This window comes from Rosa chinensis, chromosome 5 (genome assembly GCF_002994745.2).
Source record: "Rosa chinensis cultivar Old Blush chromosome 5, RchiOBHm-V2, whole genome shotgun sequence".
Lineage (NCBI taxonomy): Eukaryota > Viridiplantae > Streptophyta > Magnoliopsida > Rosales > Rosaceae > Rosa > Rosa chinensis.
Window position 1 is genome coordinate 18,957,987 of NC_037092.1, and position 20,061 is coordinate 18,978,047.

At 36.7% G+C, this 20,061-nt stretch overlaps 1 protein-coding gene and 2 long non-coding RNA genes across 3 annotated transcripts; all 3 read left to right on the forward strand.

The window, feature by feature from the left end:
• Positions 1–1,253: 1,253 nt before the first annotated feature.
• Positions 1,254–7,425, forward strand: LOC112164762 (G-type lectin S-receptor-like serine/threonine-protein kinase CES101). The gene is made up of 10 exons (XM_024301059.2): positions 1,254–3,035; positions 3,190–3,294; positions 3,404–3,600; positions 3,713–3,923; positions 4,030–4,267; positions 4,368–4,518; positions 4,612–5,789; positions 5,937–5,992; positions 6,092–6,318; positions 6,720–7,425. The coding sequence occupies exons 1-7, from the start codon at positions 1,868–1,870 to the stop codon at positions 4,921–4,923; spliced, it is 2,382 nt and encodes a 793-aa protein (XP_024156827.1). The 5' UTR covers positions 1,254–1,867; the 3' UTR covers positions 4,924–5,789; positions 5,937–5,992; positions 6,092–6,318; positions 6,720–7,425.
• A 9,288-nt stretch (positions 7,426–16,713) lies between these two features.
• On the forward strand, positions 16,714–17,598 carry LOC112202355. Its single transcript, XR_002937311.2, has 3 exons — positions 16,714–16,779; positions 16,950–17,052; positions 17,520–17,598. It is a non-coding gene; the product is annotated as an uncharacterized LOC112202355 (long non-coding RNA).
• A 4-nt stretch (positions 17,599–17,602) lies between these two features.
• On the forward strand, positions 17,603–18,439 carry LOC112202356. The gene is made up of 4 exons (XR_002937312.2): positions 17,603–17,648; positions 17,796–17,838; positions 18,052–18,119; positions 18,288–18,439. It is a non-coding gene; the product is annotated as an uncharacterized LOC112202356 (long non-coding RNA).
• The last annotated feature ends 1,622 nt before the right edge of the window (positions 18,440–20,061 follow it).

Genomic DNA, 20,061 nt, shown 5'->3' on the forward strand with positions numbered 1-20,061 from the left:
CAGCGATAGCCGCTCCTTCACTACCAACAACCCAAAGTTCAAGTCTTGAAGAAGAGAAATCATAGGTTTGACCTCCACCCAAGTTCTCTATTTGATTTCAGGTTGAATTTTTTTACCATCCTTCAGCTTTTGGTCAATTGAGTTTCATGGTCTTTGGGAGAAAGGTTGGTGAATTGGGTTGAAGGTGTTTACTGAAAGTCCTCACTGAGAATGAAAGGTCATTTCTTTAATGCTCAAAATAGCTGTAAGTGGAAGAAAGCTACATGCTTATCACTCCCCTCTCTATCAATCAAACAAAAATCTGATTAAATAAAGCAAAAAACTTGATTTCTGTGATGCCCAGTCCCGCTGCTGCAGTTGACCATTGACTTTTTAGGGTGAGATTGATTTTGAGTGTTAAATTCTCTTTCAATTATTCCAGCAAAAAAACAAAAAGGTCTCTAGAATATTTTTTTTTTTGGCTGTACACCGCCATTTATGGTTGGCGGTGTCGATTTGATTAGCTTGATGTTTATATGGAGCTTGTGGAGTACTCAAAGTGAACTTCCCATTAGCAGAATCTAGACTTTCACCTGCTTTCAGTGTGTTTGTTGCACCATCACAAGACTTCTGAAACCAGGTGAAAGTCTAGATTCTGCTAATGGGAAGTTCACTTTGAATTTTCGTGTTTATAAGCATGATGCAAACTTGAGCTACCTAGTTATAAAGTGGTTGATATTTGGCTGCTGTTTCTATCTAGCTAATGTGGATGTGACAAATAAGTGCATTCATACTTGATGATTGTATTCTAGCCAAAACTAGTTAGCAATATATGTCACCAAAACTTCCTTACTTACTAGTCCATGCGCAGTTTCTTATTGCTTAAGAAATTTTTTAACCCAATCCACAAGTCACTAATTCATTTTATTTGAGAACTAGGCATTCTATATTTGCTTGTTTCCAATAATCATATAAGTAATGAAAAACCAAAAATTAAAAAATAAGTTATCCTAATATTTGTATACTTAATAGCATTTAGTGCTCCATAATAAAAGTAAAGCAGCCTTGCACACTGAATAATAGTGAAGGGAATCAAGACAATTTGCTAGTTTGGTGACTAGGTCTACTTCACTAGCTACTAACCTATATGCATAGTACAGTTGTCTAGTTTTCAAATATTGTACCACAAACGCATAAACTAGAAAAATTTGTAAAATTGAAAACATAGGTATCGTCCCATGGGAATTTAGGAAGGGACCCAAGCTTCGACGCATTTTCCACACAAGTGGATGAGAAAATGGGAAGTTGATATCTTGTTTTCTTAGTGGAAAATGTGCATGAACAAGTCCAACTTCTGTCAAGTTTTGAGAAGTTCCGATCGAAATCCGGGGCCCTTCTAGCTACGTGGTGCTGCTAGTTGGTTTCCAAGACTCCTTACATCCCAAACGTGTACAGAGGGCAGATTCTTGTCATCTTCATGGTGTGGCTGAGCTATTTTGAAGATGTCATGGCAACTACAAGTCTATAACCACACATTACTTTCCAAGCAGATTTCAGTCTCTGTCAACAAACAATCCTGCTTCTGAAATCTTTTTCCAAAACAATTACTACCTCTAAATGCATCTCTAATCATACAGGAACATCCTTACATTGTTTGTCTAGGCATTGCCAAGAAAATTCCAGCACAACCCGGCAGAGCCCACTTGTTTTCAGCTCCTACATTACCCTCCTCAATATCAGAGCTACCCCATTCGCATTCTCGTTCTCTTTACCTCGAAATTTCAGTTGGAAAAAGGGACCTGTACAGCGCAGCAAGAAATAATTTCAGCATAGATTTTATCATTTGGATTTTGGAGGAGTACTCTGTGGTTTTGGTGATTTAGCGTTTATGGCTGGCGGTGTCGATTTGATTTGCTTGGTGTTTATGTGGAGCTTGTGGAGTGCTGCTTGTAATGGTGCAACAGACACTCTGAAACCAGGTGAAAGTCTAAATTCTTCAAGCTTGTTAGTTTCTGCAAATGGGAAGTTCACTATGAATTTTCGTGCTCATGAGCTTGATCCAAACCATAGTTACTTAGTTATAACGTGGAATGGGAGTCATAACTATGCGTGGGTTGCGAATAGAGAAGCATCCATTTTGTACCCTTCTGGAGCTCTTACATTGGACAGGAACAACACATTGAAGGTTACTCACAGAGATGGGGATGCCCTGGTGCTTTACTCTGCTGATTCGGAGACTATCGGTGGTGATGCTGTGGCTACTCTTATGGATGATGGGAATTTTGTGCTGCAAGAAGTGAGCTCTGATGGATCGGAGAAGAGGGTTTTGTGGCAGAGTTTTGATTATCCTGGAGATGTGCTTCTGCCAGGTATGAAATTAGGGGTTAACCGTAGTAGTGGCCGCAATTGGTCACTGTCGTGCTGGTTTACTGAGAGAAGTGCGGTGCCAGGACCTTTCACTCTTGAATGGGACCCTGACGGACACGACTTGAAAATTAAGCGGCGTAGGGTGGTGTATTGGAGTAGTGGAGTGTTTCGAGATGGGAGTTTTGAAAATATTAAGGAGAAGAGGTATAAGTTTAGCATTGTTTCAAAGAAGAATGAAGACTATTTTAGTTACACTACTTTAGATGAAAATGCTGTATCAGAGTGGCTGCTAACCACAATAGGGCGACTAAAAGACTTTGATGAATCAATTGATATTGCAAAAGCAGATTCCTGTTATGGGTATAACACTGAAGGTGGATGCCAGATTTGGGACCAGCCAAAGTGTCGGCGTTCTAGTGCTGAATTTGAGCAACAAAATGGTTACTTTAATCCAACAGGTGCTAGCGGCACTACTGCAACATCAACAAGTGATTCAAATACAAGTCTCAGTATTAGTGACTGTAAGGCTGCTTGTTGGGCAGATTGTAACTGTATTGGATTCCTCTTTCTGTTTCCTAATCAGACTGGATGTCGGTATTGGACTGGAAACTTGAAATTCATTGCAGACAGCATAAGTTATGATTCAAATGTTGTATATGTTTTAACAACAAAGTCAGTCGACAGCAGCGGTAAGTATACGCATCCTTAGCTTGTATATAATGAGCATGTTTGTCAAAACTATATTGTACCAGGACTAATAAACACTACAAAGCTATCTCCCAGAAATGATGGTAAGTCTACTTAACCACAAAGCATAATGATGCATATAGTTACTCTATGCAGATGCATCACGTAAGTGGATATGGATTGGTATTGCACTTCTCGCTGTTCTTCTGGTAATGGTGCTTTGTAGCATGTGCTACCTACTACGAAGAAGAAAACTTGCAGGTATATAGTTTCTTTAAACATTGATATGTACACCTGTTATAAAGAACTTCACATTTTGACATTGCTTTTGCAAATTGAAATGATAAATTATCTGCATTAATCTTAATAGGTGAGAACCAAAGAAATGTCCAGGATATGCTGAACATGATAAACTCTAATAGACCTACTAATGCTAATGGACTTCAAAATGATGGAAAGGGGGGACATGATTTAAGGGTATTTAAGTATCCATCTATCATAGCCGCCACCTGCAACTTCTCTGATGAAAATAAGCTAGGAGAAGGCGGTTTTGGACCTGTTTATAAGGTAAGGCGTTGAATAATGCAAGTGAATCTTATATAGTACGTACATTATTAGTTTTTTTCTTGTGCACTACTGAGAATATATAAAATATAATTGGGTGAAATGTATTATTCAGGGGAAATTGGTGACCGGACAAGAAGTGGCAGTGAAGAGGCTTTCAAAACTTTCAGGACAGGGAATATCGGAGTTTAAGAATGAGTTGATACTTATACATGAACTCCAGCATACAAACCTTGTTAAGCTCTTCGGATTTTGCATTCATGGTGAAGAGAGGATGTTGATATATGAGTACATGACGAACAAAAGCTTGGCCCACTTTTTATTTGGTTGTTACTTTAATCTAACTACTTGCTTAATTCCATATATTATTTGTTATAGGAATGTACATATGTATTTGTCATTAGATTTGATCCGATTGTACCGATTGTACAGATTCCACTAAATGCCAGCAGCTAGATTGGAACAAACGTTTCAACATAATTGAAGGAATTGCTCAAGGTTTGGTTTACTTGCACAAATATTCCAGAATGAGAGTAATTCATAGAGATTTGAAGGCAAGTAATGTTCTGCTTGATGAAAGGATGAATCCCAAAATTTCTGACTTTGGAATGGCAAGGATTTTCATGAATGATGAACAAGAAGCAAATACTATGAAGATTGTTGGGACACGGTAAGCAAACAAGCAGTTCTGATATTTTGCTTTTGGTTGTTAAGCATTCATTTGTGAATGTAGTTGCACTAATGAAATTTTTCATCTCCATTTGGTGCAGTGGTTATATGTCCCCCGAGTATGTTATGGGGGGAAATTTTTCCACAAAATCGGATGTCTATAGTTTTGGAGTGTTAATGCTTGAAATCCTAAGTGGTAGGAGAAACAACAGCTTCTACAATGATGATCGCGCCTTCAACTTAGTTGGTTATGTATGTCAAAGTGTCAGCAAATCTTTGTTTTTCTTGTAGGGGTTGCTGGGTTTAGTGATTCTAAAATTCTAAATGAATGTGACATTGTTTCAGGCATGGGCGTTATGGAAAGAAGGTGCAGGACTAGGATTAATGGATCCGACACTTGGTGATTCATGTGATGAACATCAATTGTTGAGGTGCATCCATGTTGGTCTGCTCTGCGTGGAGGAAAATGCAGCTAGTCGACCCACGATGTTAGATGTGATACCTATGTTGACCAATGAAAGCATGTCTTTACCAGTTCCTACAAAACCAGCATTCTGTACAGAAAGAAATGTGATCACAGATGCTATAGGTGGAAGCGGATCGGAAACGGTTTCATCTATAAATACTATCTCCAATTCTGGTTTTGATGGGCGTTAAAGTTACACCCTTTCCCCTTGAGAATATAGGTGGTTATGAGATTCGAAGTTTGATTTTCTGTCAAAAAGCACGAGATCATTTGATATTGCAAAAGCAGATTACTGTTATGGATATGACAGAGATGGAGGGTCCCAGATTTGGGACCAGCAGCCAACTAAGTGCTGGCGTTTTGGTGATGTATTTGAGCAAGACAATGGTTACTTTAATCCAACAGATTCTAGTGGCTCTAATGCAACATCAACAAGTGATTCAAATAGAAGTCGCAGCATTAGTGATTGTAAGGCTGCTTGTTGGGCAGATTGTGACCGTCTTGGATTCATTTTTCTGCTTGCTACCTAATCGGACTGGATGTCGATTTTGGAATGGAAAGTTAAAGTTCATTCCAGCAAAAGTTGGTTACGGTTCTAGTGTTGTTTATTTTTTAACAACAAAATCAGCCAGCAGGAGCTGGAAGCATTCTTGCTCTTGAGCCAAGAGCAAAAAATCGTTCCACAAATTTTTCACATAACATGACTTCACATCCTTCAATCAAATGAGAACATGTGCGCACCAACAGCAAATAAGAACTTTGGCTTCCATAAAAAGTAAACAACAAGCAATGAATCTTGGGATAAATAGAAGTTAACAGAAATCATGATCAGTAAACTTACATGTTTCACACATCTATAACCAGTTTATTGTAACTCATATACTAGCCATATCTGAAATCAGGGCTCTCTCCAGAAGCTAGTGTATTAAAACTCAATTTATGTTTCAATTGTTAGCCTCTACAGCACATAAGTGGATATGGATTGGTGCTGCTGGTCTATTGGTAATGGTGCTTTGCATCCTCTGCTATCTATTAAGAAGAGATCCTGCAACTCCAGGTAACTTTTCAAACATAATTGATTTTAGAGATTTGACAAATGAAATCTTTTTGTTTAATATATTACTCGGATTAGGGCCTCCAAATGATAGATTTATGGGAGATGATTTAAAAGTATTTAGCTATGAATCTGTCATGGCTGCTACAGACAATTTCTCTGGAGAAAACAAGCTCGGAGAAGGGGGCTTTGGACCTGTTTATAAGGTACATATATTTAATATTTTGGATAATGAGAAGTAATTTCCTAATTAGTTGCTCAGGGAAATTGATCATCATGTGGCCTATTATGGATTATCAATTCAGGGATCAATGCCGACAGGTCAAGAAATAGCTGTAAAGACGCTTTCAAGTGGTTCGGTGCAAGGAGAAGTAGAGTTCAAGAATGAACTGATACTCATATCTGAACTCCAACATATTAATCTTGTTCAGCTTTTTGGATATTGCATTCATGGAATCATGGTGAAGAGAGGATGTTGATATACGAGTATATGGCAAACAAACTTACAAAAGTCTGGACTACATTTTATTTGGTAATTAGACCATCACTTACTCGTTTGATTTGATTTTTATTTATGAAAATGCATAGCCACTCTGTATATATTGGCCAGATTCAACCAGCCGCATGCTTCTAGATTGGAAGAAGCGTTTCAATATAATTGAAGGAATAGCCCAAGGATTGCTCTACTTGCACAAATACTCAATATCTAAAGTAATTCACAGAGATCTTAAAGCTAGTAACATACTACTTGATGAAAATATGTACCCCAAAATTTCTGATTTTGGTATGGTAAAGGATGTTCACTCGGCATGAAATTGAAGCAATTACTAGACGGGTTGTTGGGCCATATTAAGTCTTATATAATTAAGCAACATATTTCTATTGTGTCTTCAGTTTTGTTGCTAATGACAGGTTATTTTTCATTTGGTACAGTGGTTACATGTCTTCTAGCTGAGTATGCTATGCAGGGATTTTTTTCTGAAAAATCAGATGTCTTTAGTTTTGGAGTGTTGATGCTCGAAATCATAAGTGGTAGGAAAAACAACAGCTTCCACACTGCTCATCGTGCGCTCAATTTAGTAGGATATGTATATCATGCAATTCTTAGTAATACTTGTATTGATTTTGTTCTTTATTTTCATGTGAAATGTAAATAAAATTATGTATCCTAAATGGATACGATCTTGTTTCAAGCATGGGAGTTATGGCAAGAAGGTGCAGGACTAGAATTGATGGACGCAACTCTAAGTGATTTATGTGTACGTTGAAAATCAACTATTAAGATGCATCCATGTTGGTCTACTATGTGTTGAAGAGGATCCAGGACTTCGGCCAACCATGTCAGATGCCATATCTATGCTGACAATTGAAAGCTTGCCTTTACCTATACCAACAAGACCAGCATCTTTTCCAGTAAGGAATTCGGCTGGAGTAAATATAAGAGGAAATGAATCTGAAAAGATTACAGAAAATGGCTTGTCCGACTCCCTTATTCTAGGACGGTGAAGGCGCCTAATGTGTTATGGAAGAAGGTGGCTAGCCAGCTAATTTGCCCTGGTTGAGTTGGATCAACTTGAGTTAGCTAAGGGATTCTTTGTGCTTTGTGTTCTCTACGTAAATAAAGTGTCATACATGTATACAATAATATATCTCCTCTGTATTATACTTGTAACATTATGTAATAGGTAATTACGTGTATACCAAAAGTTACTGTAATATATGTCTAATCTGGAGCAGTTAAAAGAAAAAAGTCCAACTAATTTACGACATTCAATCATTTTAAAATAATTTATAAAAGTCAGTGAGAGCCAGCTTTCATAAGCTGAAAATAGAGGGGTTGCTATGAACGCTAAAAACAGAATAGCTTATTGTTTAAGCACCTCGTCTTATCCATTGAAGTTGACGTCTTCACAATGCTTGCATCATGTGAGATTTTCTGCTATCGCCATGGCCATTATTCCAAGGTTGATTTTTCTGTACCAAAGCCATTGACGGCTTTCAAGTTGGTTGGGTCTGGGTGATGATGCCATTGGGACCAGTTGACCCCCTTTCTCTTTCCCTTTTTTTTTTTTTTTGCTTTTTTTTTCTTTTGGCGGCTTGTAATAAATGAGATCTGATACCATTCCGTATTGTACCAACTGCTTTAACTGTGTCCAAAACCCCAAAACATAAACGTGCTTCCTTCTTCCTAACTTGTGAAGAGTGCCAGCATAGATTTTATCATTTGGATTTTGGAGGAGTACTTTGTGGTTCTGGTGATTTAGGATTTATGATTGGCGGTGTCGATTTGATTTGCTTGATGCTTATGTGGAGCTTGTGGAGTACTTGTGATGGTGCAACAAACACACTGAAACCAGGTGAAAGTCTAGATTCTTCAAGCTTGTGATTAGTTTCTGCTAATGGGAAGTTCACTATGAATTTTCGTGTTTATAAGCATGATGCAAACTTGAGCCACCTAGTTATAAAGTGGTTGATATTTGGCTGCTGTTTCTATCTAGCTAATGTGGATGTGACAAATAAGTGCATTCATACTTGATGATTGTATTCTAGCCAAAACTAGTTAGCAATATATGACACCAAAACTTCCTTACTTACTAGTCCATGCGCAGTTTCTTATTGCTTAAGAATTTTTTTAACCCAATCCACAAGTCACTAATTCATTTTATTTGAGAACTAGGCATTCTATATTTGCTTGTTTCCAATAATCATATAAGTAATGAAAAACCAAAAATTAAAAAATAAGTTATCCTAATATTTGTATACTTAATAGCATTTAGTGCTCCATAATAAAAGTAAAGCAGCCTTGCACACTGAATAATAGTGAAGGGAATCAAGTCAATTTGCTAGTTTGGTGACTTTCACTACTAACCTATATGCATAGTACAGTTGTCTACTTCACAAATATTGTACACAAGAGGATAAGCAGGTAAAGAAAATGGGAAAGCAGGTAGAGAAAATGGGAAGTTGATATCTTATTTTAAGTGGAAAATGCGCATGAACAAGTCCAACTTCTGTGTACAGCCAAGTGGGGTCGTCTTAGTTTTGAGACTAGTTCCGATCGAAATCCAGGGCCCTTCTAGCTATGTGGTGCTGCTAGTTGGTTTCCAAGACTCCTTACATCCCAAACTTGTATAGAGGGCAGGTTCTTGTCACCTTCATGGTGTGGCTGGGCTATTTTGAAGATGTCATGTGTAATTACAGAATGGATGTATGTAATTCTCAACTAATGGAACTGATCAATATGTCAACAACTTTAGAAATCAGTCTTAGGAGTGCAGGCCAGTTCGCATCCTAACACAGGATAGCAACACAACTTGAATCCTAAACGAAACTGCCGATCAATCTTAATAAGTCTAACGATGTTATGCTTTACTCAATTAGCCAAATCATTCAAAGTAAACTCATCACACATAACACAAGATCTGTTGACGCAGTAAAACCCTCCAAAAAGGTAAACAACTGCGGGCACTATGCCGGTGAACAATCCACTATATGAATATGAAAGTACATAAAGATCTTACACAACTCATCTACTAGAACCAATCTAGTGGGCAGCGGTGTCTCCTCGTCTTTGCTACTTCCAAATCAGCGACCTTGTTCTCCTTTGTCAATCTTAAGATGGCACAACTCTCACCTCGGTTGTCAATCACCTCAAGGCACAAATCATGCATGAACTACCAACACACATGAAGCATAAAACCAGAAAACTTTTTGATAGAAAAAGTTTGAGATTTGATAATCCTTCAAGAGCTAAACAAGGAACAGCTCATGAAGAATTCTCAACAACAATTTTGGCTCAATACTTTCTGAGGATGAAAGATCAGAAAGCTCTTTATAAACGTAGCAGTAATTTGTTTTTTCTGTTCTGGTGCACACACTTAACAACGTGAAAAACACATATATATAAGATATGAATCAACTAGGGTTTCTGCTACCGAAAGGCTTTTCAAAAGAGGTTTTTATCCATGGATTAAAATCAAACGTTTAAAAGGAAAAGCCCATAAACCAAATGAAGAAAGTTTGAATGCTTTGGATAAAACCTTCCAAAAATTCTCATATCAGTACATTAGGATTGAAAAGATTTTCGCATCCTATAATAGGATTCAAAGGCAAGTTCAGTCCTAACCACTTTACAAGCATGCACATGTATGCAAGACATACCTGATGGATGAGAGTTGTGCCTGAAGCTTGAAGCATTCCATTCTTTCAAGGATCTAAGAGTAGAAAGCTATTACAAGAAACATGACTCTTGGTTGTTGCGCTTAGGAAATGCCAATCAAAATAAACATTGCACTAACAATCTCCCCCTTTGGCATTTCCTAGGCAAAACAACATATACATTTAATCATACACAATAGTTGATCCTATGCTACCATGACCCAAGAAATATGAACTTCCAAGTTGTAATCTGTACACAAGAAACATAACACCCGTGAAGAACAAGTATGGTTGAAGTAATGTAAGCATAAGCATATGGAACATTAAGAACATTAAACTTCCAATCTCTCCCCCTTTTTGCCTGGAAAGGACAAAGGGACCAAAGCATACTGTGCATAAGATTTCACTCCCCCTAAATTCAATACACATGTATTGGTAGCAGCGGAAACAAACATTAATCAGGGGGCTAGGAATAAAATGTCAAACTGATCCTGCAATAGAATTGAACCTTCAAGCACTCTTGAATATTAGTATGTTATGACAAATTTCAAAAGATCAAGAAGAATAGTGTATATGTTTGAACCAAGGAAACCTGCACTATGTAGCAGACACAATTAAGAAGAACCAAGCAGAGATGATGCATGAGATAGACCATTACCACGCACAGAGAAATCAAGCAGAGCTTTTCCAAGATAACATCAACATGAACACTTCTCAAGAGCATCAACTCGCAGATTGAAAGAGAGCAGGTCTCAGTAACGAAACACTATTTATTTCAAAACCAAATTGAGTTAGGGTACTAAAAGTGCAATGCTGAAAAGTGAACCCAGATCATCAGAGGCTTTAGAGAGAGTATCACGAAGAGGCACAATATACATATAAATCGAGATATGATCTATGAGGGCGCATTGAGCGTTGAGCAACGGATATACTTTCTTTTTTTTTTTTTTGTTGCGACCCCCTGCTTTCCTTTTTTTTTTTTTTTTTTTTTAACAGAAAGATCATGAGTCAAACCATCCCCGTTTCGACCTGAAACACACTAGCTTTACAAGGCAGGTGTCCCATCTACATTTGGAGATAGCCTGACTTGCCTAGACCACCACCGTTTCGACCTGAAACACTCTAGCTTTACAAGGCAGGTGTCCCATCTACATTTGGTGGTAGACTGGATGTCTCCTTGAAGAACAACTGGTGCCATTACAAGAGTGATAACTCGGTCTGCATACCCCACTCAACATCTTAGGTGCGCAAGTGCAAGAGACAAAGCAAGGCTTTAGTTGCCGTAAACACAAGAAGGGAGGGAAAAGAATAGGGTTTAATTCTGGACCTTTAAACACTCAAACAGCAAGAACATATCACTACAGGAGAAGGCCAAGTGATTTAACTAAATCTCGGTTCATGAGTTGCTCTTGAGGTGATAATGTACGACAATGCACATATTAGGATTGCAACAGAACACGCATCCTAAACTAGGATTGAAATAAACCTGGAATCCTAAATGCAGAAATAGCAACAAATATGCAGATAGTCAAGTAACTCGAACCTAAATGAGGACAACAATAATCAAATCTATACTACATGCAAGCACACAGCTGCTGCAAGCACAAGTTAAAAACTGGGAACCAACTTAGATCACAAATTCTAATGAATCGCTTGAGATTGTCAATACATACTTAATCCACAGGCATTGAAAGTTGGCATTCATTTAACATGAACTCAAGTGCAAGAGAACTTCTTTCAGCACCATTAAAAACACCACATGACATGTTCTTATAATTAACCTTACCTGTCAACTTACCACATGATAGATCGGATGAATTTGATTCACAGATTTAAGAACACCATTGTGAAATTTTCCAAGGCATTGAGTTGTTGATGCCAAAGTTCCAGACCAATTTTTTGTTTTAAACTTCGGCAACCTAGTTTTCTTTGGAAATTGAGCATCCAAACATTTCTCCATTAATCCTGCAACTCAACACTCTCAAACAAAAATACCCGTGAGGCATGGTATGGTATGATATAAAATCAAAGCATGCACTTCAGTTTTTCTCTTTTTTTTTTTATTAGTATTATTATTTTTTTTTTTATAAGGACTAAACAAAAACAAACCTAAAAAGAGAAAAGAACATGTTACAGAAAAATAAACATAAGCTACTAAGATCTTAGGATTGAAAGCATATTCAGTCCTAACAAACCAGAACATACTAGCAATAAGAAAACTTAATGTAAACAGAAAGACACTACTCCCCCTATATATGTACTTAAGATGAAAAATAAAGCTATTGACATTCAAGAATATATTTTTCACAAGCACACATTGGAAGAGTTCACTTACCTGTATGTGGAAGCTTAGAAAGATGAGGCTCTTTTCGTATCCAGACTTGCTTCATTTTGGGCATAGGTGAGAATGGAACTGAAACAAATCTTGCTATCTTGTTTACTTCTTTCAAAAGAAATTCCAGCTTGTCTTGAAGATATTCTTTCTTTTTGTTCATGAGTGGCTTCTTGTCATTCCAAGAATTTTTTCTTAGTTGATTGCACCTCGGTCTTATATGTCCTCGCTTTCCACAATGATGACACACAGGCACAAAATTCTTCAACATTGGTTTAGGTTCTTCACGCACAGGGAACGTGGATTGTGACGAGGAATGATCAGAACCTTTAACAAACTTGGTGACATGCTCTCCTTTGGATGAACTTTCAGCATCATATCCCAGGCCATGTTTATCTCCAAATTTTTTACCAATCATTAGAATACTTTCCAACTTTTCACCATTTGAAGAATCACATCCAGCCTTAGCTTTCATTTGCTCGAGCTCATATAACAGACAAGCCTTTTCAGTTTCAAGTCCCTCAACTTTATCACATCTCTCTTGGTACTTTTGTTGAAGGGATTGAAAGTCCTCCACAAGAGACTTTCTCACTGCATCACTTGCCTCCAATTGGGATTGAAATCCAGCTTCAGTCCTACTAATATCAGTCTTCAAGTTCTCAACTTCATTACTCAATTCTGAATTTCTTTTCTTCAATTCTTTTGAAGCCTCAGACAACATGATATATTGTTGCATTACTTCCTCAAGATCAAATTCTTCAATTTCAGACTCATCACCAATAGTCATTAATCCTACCAAGGCCACCACTTCAGAATCACTATCAAGCATAGAGTCATCTTCACTGTCACTCCAAGTAACATTCATTGCTTTATTCCGTTTATTCTTGGACTTCTTCAAGGTATTTGCACACTCAGATGCAATGTGACCAAACCCTTCACATGCAAAACACTTTGGAGCATTGTTGTTTCGTTTTTCATGTGCTCTTTCAAACCTTAAAACCTTATTACCCGGCTTTTCTTTTATTCTTGTAGTCTTGGAGCTTGAGACAAACCTTGATTCACTTCTTTTGGATTTCCTATCCTTGAGAAATTTTCTGAATTTTCTTGTGACAAGATCAATTTCATCTTCATCAGCATCCTCTTCATCTGTTGACTCATCTTCAATGTCTTTCTTCACTTTAAGAGCTATGCTTTTGCTCTTCATTTCATCAGGGAGTTCCATCTCATATGTAGTTAAGTTTCCAATCAATTCTTGCAGATTATAAGTATTCAGGTCCTTTGACTCTTGAATGGCTATCTTCTTGGAATGATATTTCATAGGAAGAGACCTGAGTATTTTCTTGACTATTCTGTGCTGAGGTATGGGATCTCCTAAGTTGAAACAACCATTCACAACAATACTAAGCCTAGCATAGAAATCAGCAAACTTGTCATCATCACCCATCTTCATATTTTCAAATTGCTGGATAAGTTGCTGAAGCTTGGATTCTCGAACAGCTGTAGTGCCTTCATGAGTAACTTGGAGAATATCCCATGCTTGCTTTGCAGAGTAACAATGAGAAATAAGCTGAAATTTATCAGAGGATACCGCTGTGAAGATAGAGTTTAATGCTTTCTGATTATTTGTACTCTTGGTGTTCTCATCTATAGTCCATTCACTCATCGGCTTCTTGACTTTGGCTTCAACAGTAGAACTGCCCTCTCCAATCTCTTTTGTGTCAACTTTTTCAGTCTTAGTTGGATACTCCCAACCACTTTCAATAACAGCCCATACAGCTACATCCTTTGCCCACAAAAAAGCTTTCATCTTAGCCTTCCATGCTGCATAGTTGGTTTTGTCATCAATAAACGGAGGGTGACTTGTTGACCCAGTTGCACGATCACTTATACCTTCCATTCTGTTTCCTTTGAGGATCTCACTAAGTCCGTCTAGTGACCTGCTCTGATGCCAATTGTAATTACAGAATGGATGTATGTAATTCTCAACTAATGGAACTGATCAATATGTCAACAACTTTAGAAATCAGTCTTAGGAGTGCAGGCCAGTTCGCATCCTAATACAGGATAGCAACACAACTTGAATCCTAAACGAAACTGCCGATCAATCTTAATAAGTCTAACGATGTTATGCTTTACTCAATTAGCCAAATCATTCAAAGTAAACTCATCACACATAACACAAGATCTGTTGACGCAGTAAAACCCACTACAACAGAAAGTCTTTTTAGCGACTAAGTTTTTTGCGAGGAATTTATTTTCCTCAATAAATGACACATTTTACGAGGAATATTTCAGTTCCTCACTAAATGCTATTAAGTTTTCTACGAGGAATATATTTTCCTCACTATTTATCACTTTCTACGACGAATATTTCAGTTCATCATTAAAGGTGACCATAAGTTGGTCTCCCGAAACGTCATGTTATTAGCGAGGAAATATGAGACTTAGGTGACAAATTGTTTCATCGTGAAAACGGCATTCAGTGAGGAAATAATGATTTTGTCGTTATTGTTTTGGCGGAAAACTGTGTAAGACCCGCCAAATTCAAGGGCGACAAAACTAGTTTTCCTCGCTAAAAGTTTGTGTTCTACGAGGAATCATTTCCTCGTCAAATGCAGCAATTAGCGAGGAAATAACGCTTTCCTCATTATTAGTTTGGCGGAAAATTGTATAAAACCCGCTAAATTCAATGGCGAAAAAACTATAGTTTCCTCGCAAAAAGTCTATATTCTACGAGGAACCATTTCCACGTCAAAAGAAACAATTAGTGAGGAAATAATGATTTCGTCGTTATTAGTTTGGCGGAAAATTGTGTAAGACCCGCCAAATTTAACGGCGACAAAGCTATAGTTTTCTCGCAAAAAGTCTATGTTCTACGAGGAACAATTTCCTCGTAAAAAAAAAAACAATTAACGAGGAAATAATGATTTCATCGTTATTAGTTTTGGCAGAAAATTTAGTAAGACCTGCCAAATTTAATGACTACGAATTTGAGCAGTCGTCGCTAACAGTATCATTTAAGCGATGAATGATTTCCTCACCCCTGATACATTTAGCGAGGATCTATTTATTTAGTCATTCTAAGTTTTGCAGGGGAAAAATTTGTGGTATTAAAAACGAAAAGAGTGGGCATATCTTTTTTTTAAACTTACCTTGCACACAATACTCAAATAGAAAACGTTAGTTAGTTTCAATTAAATAAAAAGGATGCAAAAAAAATGAATATAAAAAAGGCCTGGTTAATTCACAAAAGGGACTCGAACCCTAGATAGCCACAACAATACCCAATTGCTTAACCAACTCCCCTGGAATTTTTATGTTGCATTTGTAAGACTTTTATTTTATTTTATATGAGTACTTGACTAATTACAGGAACAGAGACCTACCCTGCTACTACGCTACCCGAACCACCTCAAGGACCCTGCTAATAATAATAGGAAAATTTGAGATGAAGAAATAAATTGACCTGCGATAAATAAATATTTAAATAATATTATACTACAAGTAAGTTTAATAATGAACCACATGTGCTAGGTGTTCGTATTTGTTGTAATCAGTTTTTTTTTTCCTTTGTAAGTGTGAAACGTGCTATATGATATATTTGATTTCACACTCATTATTCACATATATGAGCATTATTCATATTTTTGCTTTTCAAACTATGATTGAATATCATGAACTTCTCTAAAATCATAAGGCGTGTCTGTATGAATGATTTCATAGTTACTAAACAAGTTAATAAACATCGATGGTCCTTCATGATACTAATTTGGTATGTTTGTTTGTAAACATTAATATGAATGACTTATTTTCACTCTTCAGTTTTCTACAATTGCATGAGCTTCACTCTACTTTGTTTCTCTCCTACATAAGAATCACTACATTCCACATAGACAATAATATGACAATAACTCATTACATGACCTATATTGTATGTATGTGGATAAATTGTTGTTCAATAATGGAAGTCTTCCTTTTTGCAATTTTAGGGACCACACATGAAACTCACTATAAAATAGAATTCTGACGATGTAACCACTAATTTGAGAGATTATACGTTGGACATATTATGCAATACATACTTGACGATGCAAATTATGTTTAATTTAAGTATTTAGTTATAAATTATACAAGGAAACATTCGAATCATTAAGCTATATGTTTTGTGAATAGACACCTTATACCCTAAACCCTAAACCCTAAACCCCAAACCCCAAACCTTAATTCTATTTTTTTTATTTTTTATAAACGGCATAATTGAGGATTAGAGAAAAATAAAAATAAAAAGAATTAGAGAAGCGGGACTTAAAACCCAAATTTGATCAAAGGCGGGGAGAAAAGAAAAGGCGCTGATCCAAAGGAAAAATAAACGAAGATAAAAAACCTAATCTTTAGATAGAGTTCCATCTTTTTCACACTATTCCATCTCTGACAGCGTTCTCCTGTTGAAGCTCCGTCTCTGGCTCCCTTTCTGAATCTACCATATTTGAAGCTCTCATATCTGTAAGTAGGATTAGATTCATCTTTCTTCCTCCCTGAATCTCATTCTTGTATAGCTTGATTAATCAAGGTCTTTTTATTTTTTGCTAAATCTAAATGTGAGATGTCGTGGTTTATATATTTGGTTTTATTTCAATTAAATGCACCCCAATTGAAGATCAATAGTTACACAGATTGAAGGGCAACTATTCAAGATCAATAGTTACACAGATGGGTATGCCTTCGCCTCTTAATACAGACTTGCCATGAATGAGAAGAAGACAAGAAGCGTGAGAGGTATAGTTTCTTATTGTTACCGTCCGTGGTTGCATTAAATAGAATGGTCCAAGGTTGTTCCCCTTTAGTTACTGGGCTATCTCATCGTTGTGTGCTACAGAAAAATGTATTAATCTAATCACATCAATTACTTGAGAGTTTATTGTGGTGACCTTAATTGTAAGGCTGCAAACAGTTATCTTGATCGGAGAATCCAAATCCTTTTCTAGTTCATCAGATGGGCTAAGCAATGAATGGGTCTAAATTGTTTGCAGCTAGAAGATTTCTGTTCAATAATACGTTGTGGCACTGTGGATACGTTTTATGAAAGGGCAACGTTTTAGAGGCCTAAAAAAGCTTTCTATCTCCCCCATGTTTTTGTCCAATATTATTATCCATGTTAAAATTGCATACTGTTTGAGAGAAAATAGCAGTTACATACTAGTGTTAAATTAACAAAGATTGTTCTGGTTTTCTTGTGAGTCCAGGTCAAGGAGTTGTTGATTCAAGCTTTTCTCTGGCTGCACCACCAATTGCTCTGTTATTCTGGGTTTCAATTGGGTCTGTGCTTCCATATTTTAGTTCCATGATTCAAGTTGGGTCTCAACTTTCACAAGGTCAGTTCGTATTCTCACTCTCTAATTTGGTGCCTGCATTTTTGGATTTCTGATTTTGGTGTGGTTTGGGTGATTTGGTATTTTGGTGGGTTAGTTCTCAGTGACTAATGATAATTGGGCTTTGGTATTCTTCTTCATGAATGACAGAGATTGTGCAAAGGGAAATGCAGGACAATTTTCCTCAGATATGGTAAGTCCAATGCTTATTCTCATATTAACTATTTTGTTATCTTTCTTTAGCATCATATCGTGTCCTTTTTAACATGTCAGGAGGTCTCTTTTCTCCTTTTCAATACCTAAGCAGTGGAAACTCTGTTGCCTACCTTCAAATCTGCTAAATATGCATAGTGTATGAAGTGAATTATATTTGAACCCTGAACCTCTTTATTTATCAAATTTACAGATACAGTATTTGTTAAGAGTCTATGAGACAAGGATGGAACTTTTGAGAGCTGTAATTGTTGGAGCTGGGTACTATTTTGTCATCGCTAGCTGTTGCTAGTGTTTTTTGCTTTTTGTTTTTTACTTCTTGTTTTCAGAAGTTTATGTTGCCTCTTTGTATAATGAAGTTGCTTAAAGTATATTTTGTTGCATTCTCCTTAACATTAAATCATATTTCTTTATCTTTTTCATTTGCAGAGTGGTGCTGGGTGGTAAAAATTCAGAAGTGCAGCACTGTAGCATCTCTCAAATAGTTAGGGTTCTTCACATATGGTTTCTTTTAGTGCTATCTCTGTTAGCTAGGTGTTCTTTTGAAGATTATTCATTACAAATGTTCAAGTGTAATGGAGACCAAAATTAAAAGCCTTGGAAAGCCTATTTGTTTTTTTTATTCGCGGATTTATATTTTATTTTCGATGTTCAATGTGTTAGCTGTCTGTCAACATTTTCACTAATATATGCATGTCAATGAGGTTTAGCGACCAAAAACCTGAGAGCTATTTATAACGACGAAAATATTTTTGTCCCAAAAACTGTAGTCCATACACCGAGGAAAAACACATTCCTCATTGTTGAGTATCTTTATCGAGAAAACCTTTTCTCATTGTGAAGATACATTTTACGAAGAAACAAAATTTCCTCGCTAAAAACAATTTATAGCGAAGAAAAACTTGGTCACCCAAAGCTATTTATAACGACGAAAATATTTTCATCTCAAAAACTGTAGTTCCAACGTCGATGGAAAACATATTCCTCGTTGTTAAGTATCTTTAACGAGAAAACTTTTTCTCGCTGAAAGAATACATGGTACAATGAAACAAAATATCCTCGCTAAAAAAAGTTTACAGCGAGAAAAAGCTTCCTCACCCAAAGCTTATAACGATGAAAATTCGTCGCAGAAAAAAGTAGTTTAAATATTTTATTTATTTACATTTTTTTATTTTAGTTATCATTGGCGAGGAAATAATTAATTTCGCGATGAAATCTAGTATGTCAGAAAATATATTTAACGACTATTTTCTAATCATTGAACTTTTTTAACAAGAAAAAAGTATGGGTTTGAGTGAGGAAAGAAATTGTCGCTATAGAATAACAGCGAGACAAATAGATTTCATCACGGAAAGGGTTTGACGAGGACATTGTTTTTTCGTCGCTGAACCTTTTCTTGACGAGCATTCTCCGACGAATTGAAGACGAAAAGAATTTCCTCGCGGAAGTACTTCCGCGACGAAATGTCTGTTTTTAGCGAGGAATTTGTTTCTCGCAAATGAGGTTTTTTGTTGTAGTGACCCTCCAAAGAGGTAAACAACTGCGGGCACTATGCCGGTGAACAATCCACTATATGAATATGGAAGTACATAAAGATCTTACACAACTCATCTACTAGAACCAATCTAGTGGGCAGCGGTGTCTCCTCGTCTTTGCTACTTCCAAATCAGCGACCTTGTTCTCCTTTGTCAATCTTAAGATGGCACAACTCTCACCTCGGTTGTCAATCACCTCAAGGCACAAATCATGCATGAACTACCAACACACATGAAGCATAAAACCAGAAAACTTTTTGATAGAAAAAGTTTGAGATTTGATAATCCTTCAAGAGCTAAACAAGGAACAGCTCATGAAGAATTCTCAACAACAATTTTGGCTCAATACTTTCTGAGGATGAAAGATCAGAAAGCTCTTTATAAATGTAGCAGTAATTTGTTTTTTCTGTTCTGGTGCACACACTTAACAACGTGAAAAACACATATATATAAGATATGAATCAACTAGGGTCTCCTAGGGTTTCTGCTACCGAAAGGCTTTTCAAAAGAGGTTTTTATCCATGGATTAAAATCAGACGTTTAAAAGGAAAAGCCCATAAACCAAATGAAGAAAGTTTGAATGCTTTGGATAAAACCTTCCAAAAATTCTCATATCAGTACATTAGGATTGAAAAGATTTTCGCATCCTATAATAGGATTCAAAGGCA

What these genes read in the sequence shown, in the direction of transcription:
- LOC112164762 (XM_024301059.2), top strand. Translation starts at nt 1,868, where the DNA reads ATGGCTGGCGGTGTCGATTTGATTTGCTTGGTGTTTATGTGGAGCTTG. An exon ending in AAAGTCAGTCGACAGCAGCG is followed by an intron (nt 3,036 to 3,189) that starts GTAAGTATACGC and finishes TACTCTATGCAG; the next exon opens with ATGCATCACGTAAGTGGATA. An exon ending in ATGAAGATTGTTGGGACACG is followed by an intron (nt 4,268 to 4,367) that starts GTAAGCAAACAA and finishes CATTTGGTGCAG; the next exon opens with TGGTTATATGTCCCCCGAGT.